Source organism: Eucalyptus grandis, chromosome 6 (genome assembly GCF_016545825.1).
Source record: "Eucalyptus grandis isolate ANBG69807.140 chromosome 6, ASM1654582v1, whole genome shotgun sequence".
Taxonomy (NCBI): domain Eukaryota; kingdom Viridiplantae; phylum Streptophyta; class Magnoliopsida; order Myrtales; family Myrtaceae; genus Eucalyptus; species Eucalyptus grandis.
In genome coordinates, this window is record NC_052617.1 from 42,257,711 (window position 1) to 42,276,938 (window position 19,228).

At 38.0% G+C, this 19,228-nt stretch overlaps 2 protein-coding genes across 2 annotated transcripts; both read right to left on the reverse strand.

The window, feature by feature from the left end:
- Positions 1–936: 936 nt before the first annotated feature.
- LOC104449922 lies at positions 937–1,766 on the reverse strand. Its single transcript, XM_010064235.3, has 2 exons — positions 1,527–1,766; positions 937–1,339 (listed from the first exon to the last, which is right to left on the reverse strand). Exons 1-2 carry the CDS (start codon positions 1,736–1,738, stop codon positions 1,057–1,059), a joined length of 495 nt encoding a protein of 164 aa, XP_010062537.2. The 5' UTR covers positions 1,739–1,766; the 3' UTR covers positions 937–1,056.
- On the reverse strand, positions 1,694–18,987 carry LOC104449921 (MMS19 nucleotide excision repair protein homolog). The gene is given in 21 exon segments (XM_010064233.3): positions 1,694–2,008; positions 2,112–2,191; positions 2,275–2,355; positions 3,482–3,558; positions 4,696–4,807; positions 4,916–4,991; positions 5,572–6,452; positions 6,638–6,743; positions 7,069–7,142; positions 7,476–7,852; positions 8,561–8,818; positions 8,821–9,268; positions 9,390–9,476; positions 11,625–11,678; positions 13,243–13,431; positions 14,506–14,565; positions 14,699–14,857; positions 16,605–16,702; positions 17,527–17,581; positions 17,698–17,760; positions 18,811–18,987. Coding segments are annotated over 21 exon segments (3,429 nt in total). The 5' UTR covers positions 18,883–18,987; the 3' UTR covers positions 1,694–1,986.
- Positions 18,988–19,228: the final 241 nt, after the last annotated feature.

A 19,228-nucleotide genomic window follows, 5' to 3' on the forward strand; every position in this document is an offset into this window, starting at 1 on the left:
TCGATCGCTAGACTTTGTTTTCTTCTTTGGTTGGACAAGTACGGGCTTTAAGATACTTGTTTTGACAAACTTTTAGGGGTTGCATGGTAATGTTTCTGCTCCTTTTTTGTTCCAAGGGGAACAGAAAAAAAAAAGTGTTTGTTTCGGAGAACAATTTTTTTCAGAAAAATGCGTTTGGTAAATTTGTTGGGAATAAAAATGAATAGAAACACGTTTGGTAAATTTTATTTTTTTTTGTTTCTTTTAATTTTTTAATATTTTTATTTTATTTTTCATTTTTTCCTTTCTTTTTTATTTTTTCTTCTTTCGGCCAGTCACAGGCCTCCGACGACCGACTGACGGGGCCGGCAGCCTCGCCCAGCCACGGCGAGGCTTGCCGGGGCGGGGCCTCGCCGAGGTCGCCAACCCTCGACGGCGTCGCCGGCCCTCGACAACCAATCACCGGCCATGGCCGAGGCCGGCGACCGGCCAAAAAAAAAGAAGAAAAAAAGAAGAAGAAGAAGAGAGAAGAGAGAGAAGAAGAAGTGTTTCTTCAAAATTGTTTTTGGAAGAAGTAAGTTTTTTGTGTTTCTTTTTTTTATTCTAATTTTGTTCGGAAACAAAAAAAACAAAAAAAGTGTTCTAAAAACGAGAAACATTTCCATGCAGGCCCTTTTACTCTCTCCATAAAAAATGAAAAATTGGTAGGATCGGCTAGCTTCATGGACAGGGCATCATCCACTTCATCGAGAGGGTTTCGCACCAATGATCGACTCACGTAGATGATGGCGATTATTTTTTTGTGGTGGGGTAGGAAAAGTACCAAAAAGTCCTAAACTTATTGTATTAATACAAATTCAATCTTGAACTTTTCAATTGAACTAATTTAATCTTGAATATTTTTATATTGATACAAATTCAGTCCATCCAATAAATTAATTTTGATCGATTGGCCTATGCTAGCCATTTGACTAACGCTAACGTGAAAATTTTTAAATATTTTTCTTCAAATTTTATTATCATTTTTTTCTTTTTCTCTTTCCTCTTCTTCCTCCTTCGGCTTTTTTTCCCCGGTTGTCAACAAGCCTCCAATGAGGGCCATGAAGCCTTTTTTTCCCCAGTTGTCAACAAGCCTCCAATGAGGGCCATGAAGCCCTTGCCCAATCTCGCCTTGGCAAAGACTGCCATGGCTTTACCAATTGCGGGGAAGGCCACCTTCACCAGCGGCAAGGCCACCATGGCAAAGCTGCCCTCACCCAAATATGGGCGAATCAAGCAAGGGCCATGATCCTCGCCGACAGCCTGCGAGGGCTTTGCTGCTCTTGCGGAAGCCTCACCAACCACTACAAGGAGAAGAAGCCTAAGGAGGAAGAAGAGAAAAAAAATTAATAAAAAATTACTTAAAAATTACCATATCAACACAGTCAAAATGAGCTGGATAGACTAAATTGATACCGGTGTAAAAAGATTTAGGACCAAATCAATATAATTAAAAATTTTAAAACTGAATTAATATCAATGCAATAGGTTAAAGATTTTTTGGGTACTTTTCCCACTCAAGGTCTGATCTGGGCCAGGACTTGTCATGGTAAATCGTCACATTAGGGCCCAGAAGTGCAACATCTCTAGCAGTTCTTTTTCCTACTTTGGTTTCGCCATTTGTGTAGTACATAGGTGATCGTGGAGCTTCCAAGAAGGGAATAACCAAACTCAGGACTTTTAACTCCAGATGGTAAGTTTCAGGGACTGAAGTCGACATAAAAAGAGCACCTGATGCATCCGAAAAATTCGAGATACCTAACTAGAGGTTAAAGCTATCGTTGAATATTACAAATGATGCTCGTTGTTTGGGGAATAAATGAGAATAAAAATCAAATAACTACACATGCCAGTTAAAGAATGTGCGAATGAATATTTACATTTCTTGCCAATTATCAATTAGGGGGTGTGTATCTAGTTGTCGGAAAAATTTAGGAAAACTGACGGTCAGCATCGAACTCCCAGAAACTAAGTTGTTGCAAGTGATAACCTGTTGACAGTCAAAACACCAACAGAACGGGGTAGTCAAAAACTTGATGAAGCAATGTCGTTAATACCAATGCCTAACTAGACAAGTGGGTAAAAAGACAGACCATGCTTGCCGACATCTGACAGCTTGTAGTCGCACAGACCTCTTTGGATCATCAAGCGCCCTTGATACAGCTTGCAATACCTTAAGAAAACAAACGTGATGTCAAATTAATATGTACATATTCATTGGAGGGGGACAAACACAAGAAGCAAGCATAATTTTACCTGTTTTCTCAGGGGGTAAATCCTAGAATGAGGCAGCATTGACATGGCAACAAGACATTGAAGTGCCGTCTCTCGAACAAGCTACACGCATGCAGAATATACATAGGAGTTACGAGCAGCAAAAGTAAATAACACCAGATGCTTTAACCTAATCACTAATGCATATGGAAATGGAAACAGTACAGACAAAGGTGTCTAGGTGTGCGCACACAAGCCTTTTCCATCGTACTGGTCAGGGGGGAGGGGGGTTGGGGTTTTGCAGCCTTCCCCTTGCTTTTTATGCAAGGAGGCAGTTTCTGATCTCAGGTGGGTAACCTCACCGACATGCAAAGGCTCAACCTCGCAAGAAGTAAGAATAAAGTATTTGCACCAATATGGAGAATGGTGTTGAAAGCAGTACTAGTGACGATGCAATTACCACCTTAGAGCCAAAGATTACGACAGAGAAGTGTCACCGCGGCAATTGCTAACTCAGTGTTCAGTCTTCTAAGCATCAGCACTAGCTAAAAATGTCTATACCAAGAATTCAAAAACATGCATATCCTTGTATGGGGACTACAACTGGATTATAGTTAGCTCCACAATCTCCCCAGAGACTGGAGTAAGTTTTTTTAACTTGATTTTCAGCGACTGAATTTACTTTCTGTGTACGAGCTTATAACCCCTTATGCTATGTCCTCACCAATCTATGAAACCTGTCTTGGTCTCAGTAGACTAGTCTTCCTTCTGTTTTTCTACTACTGTTTTGGTTGAGAGAGAGAATAGTGATACTTGAAGGTATGGCCGCTGCCTTATTTGCCCCTACTGACCAGGATGATCCTGAGGCTCCAAAGCCTTTTGCTTTCTTACTTTAGAAACACCAATTGCTAAGGAGAAATAAAATGTTCAGGGTTAGTGAGAAGTGACCTCACCCATCCTTCCCCACTGTTAAATGCAATTAAAAGAGAGTGCAGATCCATGCACAGAGAACAGGCAGTGGAGCTGATTTATTAATACATTCAAGGCAAACAGAGCCATAGTGCGATCATCTGGCAGTCGCTAACTTTGAAGTAGAAAAGAGAATTTAGGATGGGTAATTGTACACTGTCAAAACCTTTGCCCATCACTGGGAGTCATCTCGACCAAAAGAAAATAAAATACAGTATCAGAAGGGCCTAAAACAAAATTCAGCATCAAATATTTCTTACTTCGGGGAAGAATCACATACCATCATATGGGGATAGCTCACCATCCTGGTGAGGCAATTAATAATGATATGTGCATTCTCAATTACATCCTCCTGGCCTGCAACGCAAAAGTTTAGAATTTCAATCCTAGGCAATATTTTAGCCGCTAGTAATACAAAAGACAGGCTTATGGACATGGTCTACATGATAATAATCATAAACAGGGATGATCCTTGTTCTGAACCACTGCACATCCAATAACCAACCCTAGTCCGCATCAAGATGATCCAGACATGACAATATCTTCTTTTTTCATCTCAAAGTTGGCTTCAGCAATGAAAAGCACAACAAGAAAAAACATCTCTAGTCTATCATAGCTGTTTAATAGCATCTGTACATCAATCTCTGCCAGCGCCCTTGCTTATGGAACCATCAAAATCTGTGTCCCTCGCATAGTAGCTATGCAATTCACATATCCCACTTCATGGATACCCAGGAATCCACCCATTTTTCCTCATTGTAAAAACCTAGAAATGGATGTAACTGGGGAATCCCAATTAAGTCACTCAACTTTGTTTTTTTTTGCTATTCTTTTTTCTTTTAGGTTGTGTCGGGGAATGGAGTCAGGAGGCTGAAGAAATGATTTGAGACATTGGAGGATAAACTAAAGACAGGGAGACATCTCACTAAAATAGCATCATGATACATGAATTTAAACTAAGTTTTACATCCAAGGAAAAAGCTATAGCAACAGGCTTGCATAAATAAAACCAATGATCTAGTATGCACGGGAACTGTTTCACCAAAGTATTACTACTTAAAACATACAAGGACAATCTACAAAACCAGGGAAGCAAAAGCATCGCTTCACAACGCTCTTGCGCCGATGAATGCGATGGATGAAACTATTCTTCTACCCAGGACAATCGTGACATCAAAAGAAGTAAGGACTTTGCCATAGCAGTCACTAAAATCTAGATAATGATATGAACGGTCTTATATGAATCAGTATTAAATCCAGAAAGTGAACGAGTTTCCTGATCAACACTATTCATCCTGTAATACATATACAGAATATTGAATATGACATCCAAAGAACACAATCAACCTTTTGTCTACACGTATTGCCCCTTAGTTATATGCCCACAGAAGGCACCAGGTTTGAGGACTTCCTCTATAATTCCCAGAGTACAAAAGAGCAAAAGAGAGAACATTGTCAGAACTCTAATAAATAGATAGCTTAGGTTTCACTTACTGCTTTTGTCTGTCAATATTCCAGACAGGAGCAGCAGAAGACTGTACATCGTATCCTTGTCCCGATTATCCTTGCTGAACATCAGTAAGGCATCTAGAAGAACTGGAGTGAGCTACCAAAGGGAGAAAAAATATTCTTGCCTCAGATTGTGTTTTCTAATAGTATCAGCATACGTGTATAAATCTCATAAGAATAGAGTTCTGAGGTTCTTGTTATAAACCTTTTTTGCTTCTCCCTGGACAGCAACCAGGGGAGTTTCAGACATTATATATGCCAGAGCCCGACAAAGTATAGATCTGTATCAGGAAAAAGCTTCACTTTCAGCATATAATTATCATAGACTGTCTCAATAATAAAAAGTGCCTCATCCAGTTTAATCAAATGAATTGGTATCAAAAGCAAGACCATGATAAAAGTCAGAAATATATTACGCTAAATAACAAAATTAACTATAGGACGAGGTAATATGATTAGTAACATGACAGCAGTCCAGTAGCTATTCAATGATGCTCAATACCCATTTCATAGGGACCTGAAAGAGCATCATGCATGTGCAGAAGTGCAGGAGGCTCTACTACTCATTCAGAAAACATTAAGGCAGGTGACATGGCTCAAATAAGTACATATTGAGCCACAGATCTCCAGAATTATACAGACATGGTGAGGACAAGGCCACATTATGGCCATCTGTAACTTCAAGCTTTGTGCATATAGCCCCTGGAAGATTCGTGAAACTTGTCTAACTAGAAGCTATGGCACTGAAAGAAAGCACATGGAAGGGCATCCACCATTTAGAAAATGATGGAGGGGTGCCAGAAAAATTATAAAACAGGAAAATGAGAATACTGAAGGGGGAATTGAGAAGGGAAATCATACCTTTTGAACAATGAATCAGATTTAATGATCAATGCTTGAAGTATGGGCATCATAGTCGAGAAAAACCGTTGCTTGTAGAGAGGTCGTATATTTGCATGGTATCTTCGACTTAAACAAACTTCTGAATCACTCATCATGATATGAAATGCATCTGCCGCATAGGTCATGACAGAAGAAGATACATCCTGCTCACAATTTTCCTGTCCAGAATCTTGTCTAAAGTGCCTCCCATCTTTCAATGAAAAACACTCTAGAAGTATCATAACAATATCTTTAATCTTTTCATGACCACGCATCAGCAAACCTTTTCCTATCCATGCTAATCCAACAATGGCATTGATTTGAAGCTGTCTATTGTTTGAAGCACCAAGACACAAATCCTTTAAAGTCATTGTGCCTTTATCCTCTATGCCCATAGAGATTCTAAAAGCACTATCTGCATGGCTAATACTCGTGTTGAAAATTATATCCATTGCCTCTTCCAAAAGACAATCATTCAAAGTACTTTGGCCATTGGATTTTGAACCGAATTTGTTCACCATAGAGCCCAGTGCCTGTGTTGATGGAACATGCCCCTTGAGGAGCATTTCCATGAATAACCACAGTGTAGCTCTCACATCAGGAAGGTGAGTCTGGGGATGTATTGCCATTATTACAGATGAAAATAGAGAGAGAACCAATCTGTCTCTAATAGATAGTTTGAGCTCGTGAGAAATATCCAACCCTCTCATTTCAATGGGATTGACAACAGATTCATTCCATGAAAAGAAATGGCATGATGAAACAACTGCATAAGCCTTCTGGACAATTACATTCTGGCTTGTCTCTGAGCAATTTGAAATGACAAACTTCATAGTTTTTATTGTTGCCTCAAGAATATCCTAAAAAAATGCAACAGATTAGTCTCAATATTGCAACAAAAATTTCTCAAGACCTGTGTACGGCAGCCATAGTCAACAGTCTGACATTCAAAAGATACTAGCAGACAATTTTGCTCCAATAACTTCTCAAGAAAACAAGCCAGAGGGGATAAGATTGCAGATTAAGAAAACAATATACAACTTACCTCTTCTTCCATCCTTATACTGAAATGCTTGCAGCATTCTATTTGGTTCCATATATTGATCACAAACAGATGAAGAACTTCGTCAAAACCTTCTGAGTTGTTTATCCTAAAATCAATAGATTGTGGCCATCAGAAAATACTTAAGGTGTTAAAGGAAAGAGCTGACTGAAGTGGTGCCCAGGTAACAGTTTGTTTCATGGAAGCAGGATAAAGGAACTGAAGTATCAACCACCAACAAATTAATTTGGACAGGGAAACCATAAATTTATCCAGGGAAGTCAAGGTAGAAGAGCAGGACGCAGTAGACAGACAGTCTGATCCATTCAAAAAGAGTAGGTATATTTTACAACACTAGAACTTTTAAAAGGGAGAGGAATTCTAACAGATAGAGAAACTTCATTGAGTAGCATATGTAAGAGTATGTTGTGTACCATGGAAGGACCTTATTGGTGTAGCATTCCAAAAGCTGAACTGTGTTGTCAACTGGCCCTGTGTCTCCATTTTCCTACCCAAGGAGAATGTTCAATTAACTTAAAGTTTACTTGGTAGGCGGGCATTCAACAATTAAGTGGAAAATAAAAACAACGGTAAAGAGAGACACCTCTTTAGTTGCAAGAGTATTTGGATTCCAACCCTAATGAGTACATTAGACTTTTCCAGATGCTCACTAAATGACTATGACCATTAGCAGAAGACCCCAATCCACAGCAGCCCATGTTCTTAGCATTGACAACTACCAAATCACTAGACACATATCCATTCCTTCGAGGAAAATACTTTTAAGACCTTCTTTACTCAAGAATTGTCTGTACTAAATAATGATCAGATGAATACTCACAAAAAGATCTGATAAATTAGTGAATATGGCTTCTTCTAGTCTGGGAACAACTTTTAGCATATAGTTTCTTCCACTCATGCCAACCTCAGAAATGGCCTCCAGTTTGCGAGAGTAAGGCATCACACATTCTGCTGCAGTCAATAATGAACCAATCTTCTCAACAACAACCGTATAGGATATTTCTTTCTTGGACTCATGGTATTTCTCTATGTATGAGCCAATATTGACAAGTGCCTTCAAAGCCAAGTTCCATGAAAGAGTGCTCTGGAAATTCTCAGTGATAATTGAGAGGAGTGCTGTCAAAATGTACTCCAATAAGGACTCTGGTATTGATAGAAAACTTCCAGGGAATGTGGCCAAAATTTGCAAGCCTTTAACTGCACAAACCATTGGAATTAGAGAAGAACCAAAGCGAAAATAATAAATAGTCTTTTTTCCAGATATATACTCATAAATAGAGAAAGCTGTTCATGTACATCAAGAACATACAAAAAGAGAAAAAATTATTGGTAAGACAAGACTAATTCATAAAAGTCAAAAATTCGAAGTCCATCGATACCTAAAATCAGCAAAAATGGGGACCAAAAGAAGATTCAAATTGATCCCACTTGAGAGGGCAACAATGAGGAAAATAATAAACCATTAATGAAAATACGCATGTATGTTCACACAGCATATTCCAACTCTGTTCTGGACTATTTACCTCAGTTGTAAGGGGTATAGGGAATGAAAAAAATCAGAAATCAGAAATCTCTGGCAGATAGAGGTTGGACAAACTTCCATATAATCAAGTCAACCCATCACAAGGATTGTGAGTATCCCACGTAACAAAGTTAATGCCAGATTTTTGCTCAATCAGAAAAATATCTACATGATTAAAAGATCCTTAATTTATGTTCATGCCATCAAATTTTTGAAACATATAATTTTTTGTTTCAAATCAGAAGATTAGCTTTGCTGCCCAAAAAGCATTGAAACTTCACCAAAACTTAGAAAGAAGGAAGATATCATTTTTCTCATATGGCAGAAAGACCAAGAAAATTCTAACAGAGGCTATTGACAACAGTGCCAGCTACAACATTTACCTCCAAGGATGACATCTGCTATGGATGTCTCATTGCCCCTCCCCACGTTAGAAATAAAAGCTCTAGCTTGTGAAGCCGAAAAACTCTCAAGCATGCAGCAAAATGTTTCATGTGCTGGAAAAGATGCGCCTTGAGCAGAGCCCACAGTCAAGTCTCTGCAAGCCTCAAGAAGTATGACACTGAGGTAAAGAGCTCCAAAATTAGGTGTTCCGGAAACTGCATGCTTGCCACTGGGAGACATATTATCAGATGGATTGAGGTTGAAAGCCCCAGAGTATTTATCAGACAGGGAAAGAAACTTTCAAATATCCGGTTGCATGAGGAAATAGTACTTCTTGCAGCAGTAGCCAGGATGCAACCAACTCCATGTATTTTCTGCTTACTTTGCAAGGAAATATTACTGAAGCTCTTGTAGCTATTGATGTTGTTAAAAATCAGATTTATATCCTCATCATTAACAATCAAATTTAAGAATAAAACACTGCTTTGCATAACAAGCTTCTCCAGAACTGTTAAAGCCTCTTTTACAATTTCATCATCTGAAAATCCAACGCCATCAACAGATTCAGAGTCAAAGCGTAAAAGAGGCTCTTGAGATGAAGAAAAGACAATGTTTCTCAATGATGACCAGATTGCCATGGCATGTTTTTCCATTCTGTCTGTACCATACTTTAACGTACAATGGCTGAGACACTTTAAAGAATCAATCTGCAAACAAATGAAGTTCAAATTTTACACAGTGACCATGGGAAAGACTAAGAAAATAGGCACAATTGTGAAATGGCTCCATTGCTGAGAAATTGCGATAAAAAGAACAAGAGGTTCTAACCTTTGCCAGTGGAAGAGAAGAAGAAAGCTTTTCAAGCAGCAATGGTATTGCAAATGGCTCAAAAAGTGGCGTAGAAGTGAATGCAAACTGCATAGTAAAACAAAGTTAATAAAGCTGTAGTACAAACCAAACATACGAGTGTAGGAGAAGCTTAATTGATCCACTGCAAAACTTTAACAGATTATATGCCACTTCCGAAATGCTGCATAGGTTCCGATATCTAATGTGGTTTAAGTGCTCTAAAAAAGACTCAATTAGTTTTAAGGAAACATAGCACATGTCAAAAATTGACTTTTAACTATGTTTAACGGTCTTTCTCTCCATCATATGCTTCATCTATTTAATTTTGCCAAGCTATGGGGGGATGTATGCTTGCAACTAAATGTCATCATAGTTTGTCACAATTTTGATCATAATCTCCACAGCTTACTCAAATCCTCTATTCACACAGTTAAAATGAGTAACAAGATAAATACCTTATCTTCTAACAGAAAAAAGACCTTTTCCCGTTTATATTCTCAAGATCTATCATGGTTTTCACAAGTCTCATAAGTTCTCTGCATTGATTCTACACCTTTAGTGACAATAGGATATGATAAAAGTCTACAACTGCCAGAGCATGTGGGTAGTCTCTATGTTCTTCATTAAATGCATTATACTGAAATTTTATAGAATTAATATTAATTTATTGACGTTCTATTTTGAGTATATCACATCTCAGACTAGATTGAGTAGTAAATTTTCCATCACTTCACATGATATATATGATTCACTAATTATCAAGTTCACTATAATTCAAACATATGTGAATTTCTGATGCCCTGGCAAAGCTCAATGTCATAAATAAGTCACAAAGATACATTGTCGAATCCGCAAATACAACTAAATATTTTCTATTCATAACTCAAATAGCCAAACACCTGCAAACTTTGATCAAGATGCCTCCTATTTCACAATATGTCTCTGCGAAACTGCAGTCTCAGGCCATATAAAGTTAAGACTATAATACTTTAGTCATGGCTACTCGTTGAATGACCATGGTCCAAAAATAAAAAATCCTCTGGTAATACTGTGGGCTTATTTACCTTTAACAGTATCATTTATTTTAATTAAAAATCTGGAAGCTGCTCAGTATTCGATGCATGATGACTTTTCATTGACACGGTCAACCAACAGCAAGATATAGCTAGTAATATAACTTCCAAAGGTGCTCAAAATACTACCTCAACCACGACACTTACTTTTTCCAGTCCACAAACTCATATGTTAGAGAGTTCTATAAATTTGAGTAGGCATTTGGGTTTGAAAAACTAAATACGCAGATCATGCAAATTAGAACTTCAACTGATCACCTTTTGTGGAAGTATTTATTGTATCCTAGCCTTGTTTTCCTCTCTTTATAAATATTAGAACAACATTGTACAGCAACACCTTTTTATTGAATTTTTTATGGATACATTTCTCTTCAAAGAGCTTTACAATGGCACATGGCAACATTGCCCTGCCATGCTGGAACCGTAATTAATGCCATGTTGTAATTTAAAGCCTGATGCTGACCATCTGATGGAAATCATTCTTAAGAAAATGAATATCCCAAATTTGATGAGTAAATCACATAGTGTGGCCATAATCAAGAAAAACAATATAAACCAGGTAAAAATATAAGGAAATCATCCTGGTCATAATTCCCCTACCGAATAAACTGCAAGGTGCAAAAAGTCTCAGAGACTAAATAACTTGGTCACCAGCAACTCATAGGCACAGTAGCCAAACTCTAAGGCTGCTATACATGATAATGAGTAAATAATCAACTGGCAGATGAGTTGAAGAACTCGTAATAGTGCTTATAGCATCTCTGGTTATCCTTCCAGGTTATTTTCTTTATATTTAAATACTCACTCAGCTAATTGTGCAAATCCAAGAATCAGAGAGGTGAGAGAAGGGACACGTAATAAAAATTTCAAGACCAAATTAAACATGGTCGATACCAATGTTGTAAGGGCCAAGTAACTTAAACTTGAATTTGCTCAGAATTTTAAGATTCTCCCAAGCGTCCAAGGCATGAGATCATTGGTTCCAAGCATAGCAATGTAATGCAGGATTGTCATAATGCCATCAATACATTGAAGGCGTTAGCTGGTTGTTAGTGTATGCGTGTGTACACAGAGAGAGAGAGAGAGAGAGAGAGAGAGAGAGAAGATAACTCATAGCTCTGCTATGCAATCTAGTGCATACCATTAATGCCCGGGAGAGCTCATCCCTCGTGACATCTACATCCTGACCTTTTGCCTGGATTTGAGAAAAAGTGAGAAGAATCCATGCATCAGCTAAGTAACATACAAACTGCTTTGAAATAGTGTATTTAGCTCACAATTTTAGAAAGAGTCTAAAAGCAAACCAAAATACAATGCATTAAATGTAAAACAGACTAAAAGTCACTTTACCTCTCACAAACAATGTTAGCATGTTATTCATGTGATATCACCATGGGACAACGGTACAGAGAACATAGAACAGCTAACATATTCATGCTCTTTTCAACAGCTAATAAAGCTCAAAATGAACTTATTGCTCATCTGACTCAAGACAAGAGGATAAGGATGATACATCACATCTGTTGTAAGCCAAATGACCAACAAATATATAGATTCTTCCTAAAATTGCCAAAGCAAATTCAATATGTTTCCTCTGATGCTTGACAAAGTTTACTGCCAACCAGTTAGAGCCACATACAGTGTTTAGCAGGTCAACCTAGAATAAGCTACATTAATTAACCTGATAAAACATGAACAGCCAGCCTCTGATCACTATCTCATTGACGAAAAAAAAAAAACAATATTGTTGTGAAGTTAAAAGAAAAAAATGGTCAACATGACTGAGCAAATTCTATTCTGCAGACATCAGTATGGCGCCAAACATTTCATATTAAGTTCCCTAAACTCTTTGACCAATGGAAGCTTGGAGCATGGTGCCAAGCTTGCCACGCCAGGGGTACCACTTGGGTAGAAAGAATAGAAGTATACTAAATATAGTTTTTTGCAATGATTAATGAAGTTTAATCTGCTCTACAGCTTGGACTATTATATGATTCTTTAATATCCGGTAAACAGTAAATTCCTGAACCAAATATGTACATGGCTCCTTTTGTTTAGCTGATACTAAGTTACATGCATATTTGGTGTTCGATCAGACAATATGAAAAGTGCATATCTCTATGCATGCAAACAAAGACGTAACATGGCCATTTATCTGGACAAGCAAAAAAAAATATCCGCATGCTATTAGCCAGAAATCAGCTATGATTGAATTGTACTAAAGCCCATCTCTTTTTGGAAATTGTTAGATGAAAACATATCAGATAAGTGCAGAACCAGGACATAAGGTTTTGGCTGTTCATCAATTAAGGAAGTAAATGTTTCATTAAAGTCAATTGAGGATTTAAGGCCTTAAAAAAGCCCCAATTAGCTCTCAAGCTCACTGTTGGTAGAATTCAGGCATCCGCATAGCTCCCACATAAATTTTGTTCATTTTGTACGTGTTGATTCTGATGCCTAAATTCCACCAAAGTCCAACTCAAGGCCTGATTGTGGCTTTTTTAATACCTTAAGTCCTCAGTAGACCAAAATAAAACCTTTAATCCTCAGATCACCAACCATCAAAACTAAGTCTTGTGATCGCATTTATCAGACATCTCATTTGAAACAAAGCATACACACTGAAGCAAAATGCAAGTGTTCAACTAGAAAGATACTTTAGACTGATGATGTATTAAAGGATATGAAGCACCTTTTAAACTAAAGCCAAGAATCTTCAAGTAAATTAATATCCTAAGCATGGTCGACATAGAACTTACGTGTGTGAAATGGATTGGAAAGTAGCGGCCCAATATGTCAAATATCTCCCCAACTGAGCCATCGGAAGGACCACATAAATCTGGAAATTGTCGCATCGCTAGTTCAACAATATGAAATGCCACTAGTAAGCATTGAGGGTCCTTTTCATAATCAACAGCTTCACATATTGCATAAAAGATTTCAGTGCCCTAGATTGCAAACAGAATACGAGTGACTGATATGACAGGATTTATATATCAAGGACATTAAAAACCCAACTAAAATATCAGCAATGAATGTACATATGAGAGATCAATCAATATGTCATTAATGCACTAGAACAGAACAAGCAGATTTATGCATGCACATTCGCAGAGATGCCAAAAGCACATAAGTGCACACAAAAGCTACATTCATTCTCAAGAAATGATTGTCAAGAGTAGCGTACACTAATTCACTAAAAATTGCTTATTTAATGATGTTGCATCATAAAACAGTGTTACTTCAGTTTTCTTAATATGCATCAGATATATGGTAGAAAACAGCTTTTAATATAACATTTAGCAACTTTGGCATTTCTCATTTGTGAAATAGCATTATAATGAAGTATATGTCCTCAAGTATAATAGCCTAAAAATTGGGATTATTACTCCTCATTAAAGAAGCAAATGTTTCTAAGAAGGAATCTTTCTGGAAAAGAAGGGATTGCATCTTCATTGTTACATAGATAAGCTACATACAGTTTGCAACACGATGACATGTAGAATAATATTAAGTTCTATTTGTGTTGCATAAGAAACAACAATGTGCAACATCAAATGAAAAGGAGTGGGTTTGCTTACAAAAGTAATCTCTGCAAGTCATGGCATAACAAAAGAGAGTTAAAAGCATTGATGTCACTATTTGGTAGGCACGTATAACCTTTAAAGTTTTAAAACAAGAAACACCCAAATAGGCATTTCAACCCGAATCACACTGCAACAAGATTTCGGCAGTGCTGAAAAATGTTGGTATATGAAGGTTCTGATGGACCGACAGAGATTATTGTAAGTCTTCAAAGTCACTTCACCTTCTACCATACTGAACTCAATTAAGTTTAAGATAAAAGGGCTACTTTCAGTCATCTTTGAGATGAAAATATACCGCTTGGACAAAAAGATCTGCAAGTATTTACCTCTTAGCTTCATCATCAATATATGAAGACGGACAAAATAAACAGATACTAAGGACTGACCGTACATTACAGAGATTTGTTTGAGGAAAAACTTGGATGAGAATGATACCGCTGAAACAAATGCATCGGGATAATTTTCCAGCAGGCACTCCAGAAGTTCAAAGCAAAGCTGCAATATGGATACGTAAAATCAAGTAAGCAAGACTCCAGAAAATGGCTGAACATACAGAAAGGAAATGCTTTACTACTTTTATATGGACAATAATATTCAGCTATTCAAACAATTAGACGTGAAAACCCACCTTTCTATCATGCTGAGCCAAGGACTGGACATGTAGATTCTGCACATATGACTTCATAACAGCCATTGCATCAGAAATTGTCACCATGCCCACCCCATCTGTTCTCCGTATCAAAGCCAAGCAACCAACAAGTGCACCTCGCAAAGCTTTCCAATCCGCCTGGTACAAGTATGATATACTTTATTTATGACTAAAAATATTTTATATTATTCAATATGAGAAACATATATAAATAGCCAAAATAGAATAGGAAAAGAACAACAGATCGTGATCAGCCTTTACAAAACCTTACATGAATATGCCCTTAACTTCTCCCCCTATGATCCCAATGCCCCAAGAACTGCAAATTTTGGACAACTGTCATTCGCGACCATGCTTCTTATGGTTTATAGACAGATATTTTTTTTTCTCTCTTTCCACATTATATCAATGCCAACTAGCTTTTAGAACAGCATAATTAGCGAAGCTTTGTGCTACTAAATCTTATAAGGAATGAGATAATCTAATCGAGACCTAATATTTAACCCCATGTGTAAAAACTTATGTTCAGTAAATTTACTATAATTTTCAAGCAAGTCCTACAAATATAGCCTATTCAATGGATTTTTGACAAGCTCCTACACTTTCAACCATCCCCCCTTTCTTCTCATATAAATAAATAAATAAATATATATATCTATTATTAAGAAGAAGAAGAAGGAGAAGGAGGAGTAGGCTTTCACAAGCATCCTCTCACTATGGATCGGCAACTCTTTTTTATGTGGCATGGCCATTCAAACAAGTTAATCAATATAGATATCAATCTAGTAGTTTAAAACTAGACTAGTCAGGTGTCCAATTGGAATCAGAAGTAAGTGAAACAGGTCAATTTAACAGTCAGTCAGCTGGCCTCTGTGTAGTCCAATCAGTCAGACTATGGTTCAATTCGTATGACATCAGACTAGTTATTTTACACATAAGACATGCCATACAGTGACGTGTGCAGCATATTAGTCCAGCAGTCTTGCCAGCACCCTTATTATGACCAATGCATCCCAGTTACAATTCCACCAACTACCCCAGCAGCCTAGTTTGATTATTTTGTTGCCAGCTGTAGATATGCAAGACAATTGCAGAGCACAAGTCCAACCGATGTAGGACCTCCATATACATCAGAACTCAAGATTAGAGGTGTCATACCTATCTCACCCCCACCTCCATGACAAGCCAAAATGATGAACCCCCAACTTAAAACTGGGTTGATCCGATTCACAACTGCTCATGCCCGTGATTAAACAAGATGAAGTTGACACTGAACTGGGCTCACCCAGTTAACCAGACTAAATCACCAAGGAACTCCTATTTCAGCCCACCAACTAGGTAACTCACGCCAGTCTGAAGTTGTCAGTCAAGAGTGATAAATATTCTGTATAGTTTATCTTGTCATCTACACTTCCTCAAGTATAAAATGACGATATCACTAAACGAAAACTAAAGTTATGATCTGTTCTTTTCAAAATCTGACTTCCTTTTGAAAAAAGTTCCTCTGGAACAAACGCCCAATGTCCGGCAAACTATTAATTTATCCATTTTGCTTAAAAGAGTTATGACAATTTGTTCCAGACAAACCTCCAACAATGTCCTCACAATCGATCCCTACTGACACAAATTACAGGGAGCAATGCACCTTCAGGAGTTTTACTAAAGTGCAACAATGATGAAAGATCCACATAAACCTTGCCAGTTACATCTTTGAATTTCCAGAATCCACCCACTTCCAAAGCAGAATAGAAGGTGGAAATAAGGAGAGGGAAAAGAAAACAAAATGGATACAGATAAACAACAAGAGATTGGATATGATGCTAAATAAAAGTTTCACAACAATATTTTTTAGTATCTCATGTATATGAGAAAGTCCTTTGCTCACCAGTCTATCTGCAAAGAATATTATCAAGCTGTGGATAGTGGATGTTTCCAAAGGCTTCGATGAAAGAGAGTCCAGCACTTCTGCTAGGAGAAGGATACCTGGAGAACAAAACCATGCTTAAGATAGCTTGTTTCAAATAGCTTGTTTCAAATTTGGATACGATATGAAATACAAACAATAATCAAGGTGATCGATTCCTAAGTGGGTCAATTTCCACCCCAAAACTAAGAACTGAACCAAAAGGGTCAGTTCCCAATTTGTGGAACCGGAAACCGGCACACCTGGTCCTAGAATGAACTCACCAGCCCAGTTCAATCCGGTTCCCAGGTGAGTCTAGGAACCGGCAGTAATATCTTTCTTTTTTTTTTCTTCCATTCCCTGCATAACTACAAATGTTGTTTTTTCTCTTTGGTCAAAAAACTACCAAATTTTGTTGCATTGTCTAAAACTCTCATTCTTTAGTGTTTTGGATCTTTAATTAGTTAAAAGGTCAATGGAAAGATGTTAAAAGTGTAATAAAATATGATCAAGTATGATTAACTTGCTAATAAAAGTAAAATATCGGTCCGGTCCAAGCAGTCTAGATGGTTTGGTCCACACCTGGAAATGGAAACCAGAACAACAAACACCGGTTCTGAATTTTAGGAACTGGGAACTGGGCCCGGCAGTTCCCGCAGAACCAGTCCGGTTCTAGTGCTCACGCCTAACAATAATGATGCAGTAGCTCACTAAGTGATAAGATTTGCAAAAGGATTTTAAGTCAAAACACTTCAAATGACTAAATTCACAATCAAATTGCATGCTGATCCACTTTCTATTCATAAGCTTACACAAAATTGTAAAGATTGGCTCGAATAACCGAGATGTAAGAAGGAATACAATTAAATTAGCAATTTAGCATGTTAAAGTCACTGAAATATACCTCTACAGCGAATAACACTATCTGTATTTGTCAAATACAGGCCCATTTCTCTGACCTGTAACAGCAAAGGTGGATAGCGATAGTCAAAGTTAACCAAAAGAGGCGTAAAGACTCAGTTTATAGAGTAACTTGCATTTCTCCTTCACGGAGAGCATCTGAAAGGGAGGTTACCAATATCTCTATAGATAGGAGATCCTTATTCAAAAGGGAAGTGATTGCCCGTAAACTTGCCACCTGTTGCAGGGTAATCAGAAAACTAACAGGAGTGAAAGCTTAAGGAAAACTAGATGGACAACATTCACCAGCTACAGGATTAGTTGCCCCATATATTGTGCTCAAATTGCGCACTCTAACAAGATGATCGATTTTATCACTGTGCTGGCTAAAAGAAAAGAAACTTCACAGCCCTCGTTGTTTATGGACAACTGCTCTTAATACGTACCAGGAGACTTCATTGACTGTAATAAAGTTACCATGCACCCCCATGAAACAAGTGACAAATATACTCCATGATATCTCCATTTTTTCTTTTAGAGAGGGTTTATCACACAGTTCATTGAAACTGTTAGGGGACATTCAGTCGTAGAGTCCAGACAGGTTTTCCAGCTTTTATCTTTGCTTTCTTCTACTGCAAAACATATTATTTATTCAATTTCTACTCCTTTTCAACAAATAACTTCTGGACATTGTGTTCACATCTATATGTATAATTTCCATTTGTTTGCTGAAAGCCGTTCATGAAGTCTCAGCCTTCTTCTCATTTATATCGCTATATATAAAACTGAGAATTGTTATTCTGCTGTTATCTGGAAAACCAGCAACCAACAACTCTACTAAGAGATTATTTCCCAAAACCAACCAGACCCTATTTCTAAATCCAAAACGACAATATAAGTGCTCAAGGCGACAAACAGCATGTCCCTGACAACAATCACAAGCCACGAAACAAAGCTGTTTCCATCAAAATCACCGGGCACCGACACTAAAACTCAGTTCACCTCCTTGGGCCGGCTCGCTGAACATAATTGCCAATAAATTTTCAAACTTTTGATCATCTTGCGTAGTACATTAATGTACAAGAGCAATTAGACTCATCAAATCCGTACTCACTTCGCCTAGCGAACTAATCGTGCCAAGAAGCGAGTCTTCGACAGTTCACACTCAACTGGATTGCACTTAGCCCCAACTACCGGTACCTTTCCTAATCGGCATACGCAGAGCACGAGCAACAGATCAACGGAGCGGAATCCGACTGAATAAAACTAGAGAGACGGAGCAACCAACCTGCTCGCTCGGAGAACGAGAAGCGTCCACGTATGATTCAATGTGACGAGTCAGCTCACTGAGTTCTGCCATGAGAGAGAGAGAGAGAGAGAGAGAGAGCTCTAGGGTTTTAGCTTGAGGGAGGGAGGGAGAAACGGAGGGTGGGTTTAAGACGTTTCAGGGAGCAGGCCCGCTGGAGATGGGGACGCAGGAGCGCAGGAGCATCAGGTCTGTAAGAAGGTTCTATTGCCGTTTCGGTCCCTGTAGATTCGTATATTTCTGTTATTCCACGACTCGTTATCTTTATTTTTCAGTTCTGGGACCCGGATCGTGCCGGTTTTTTCAATTGCACCCTTGTTGGATTTACCGGGTTTGTTGTCGACCTGGCTCTAGCGTTCTCTTCTTGGTCTTTGGCGTAAAAGGCCGAGAAATTTGAGTG

Bases quoted from the DNA above. Each gene is read 5' to 3' on its own strand.
- LOC104449922 (XM_010064235.3), bottom strand. From the start codon at position 1,738: ATGTCGACTTCAGTCCCTGAAACTTACCATCTGGAGTTAAAAGTCCTG. The intron at 1,340-1,526 runs GTACCCAAAAAA...CTTCCTCCTTAG, and splicing joins TCAGACCTTGAGTGGGAAAA to GCTTCTTCTCCTTGTAGTGG.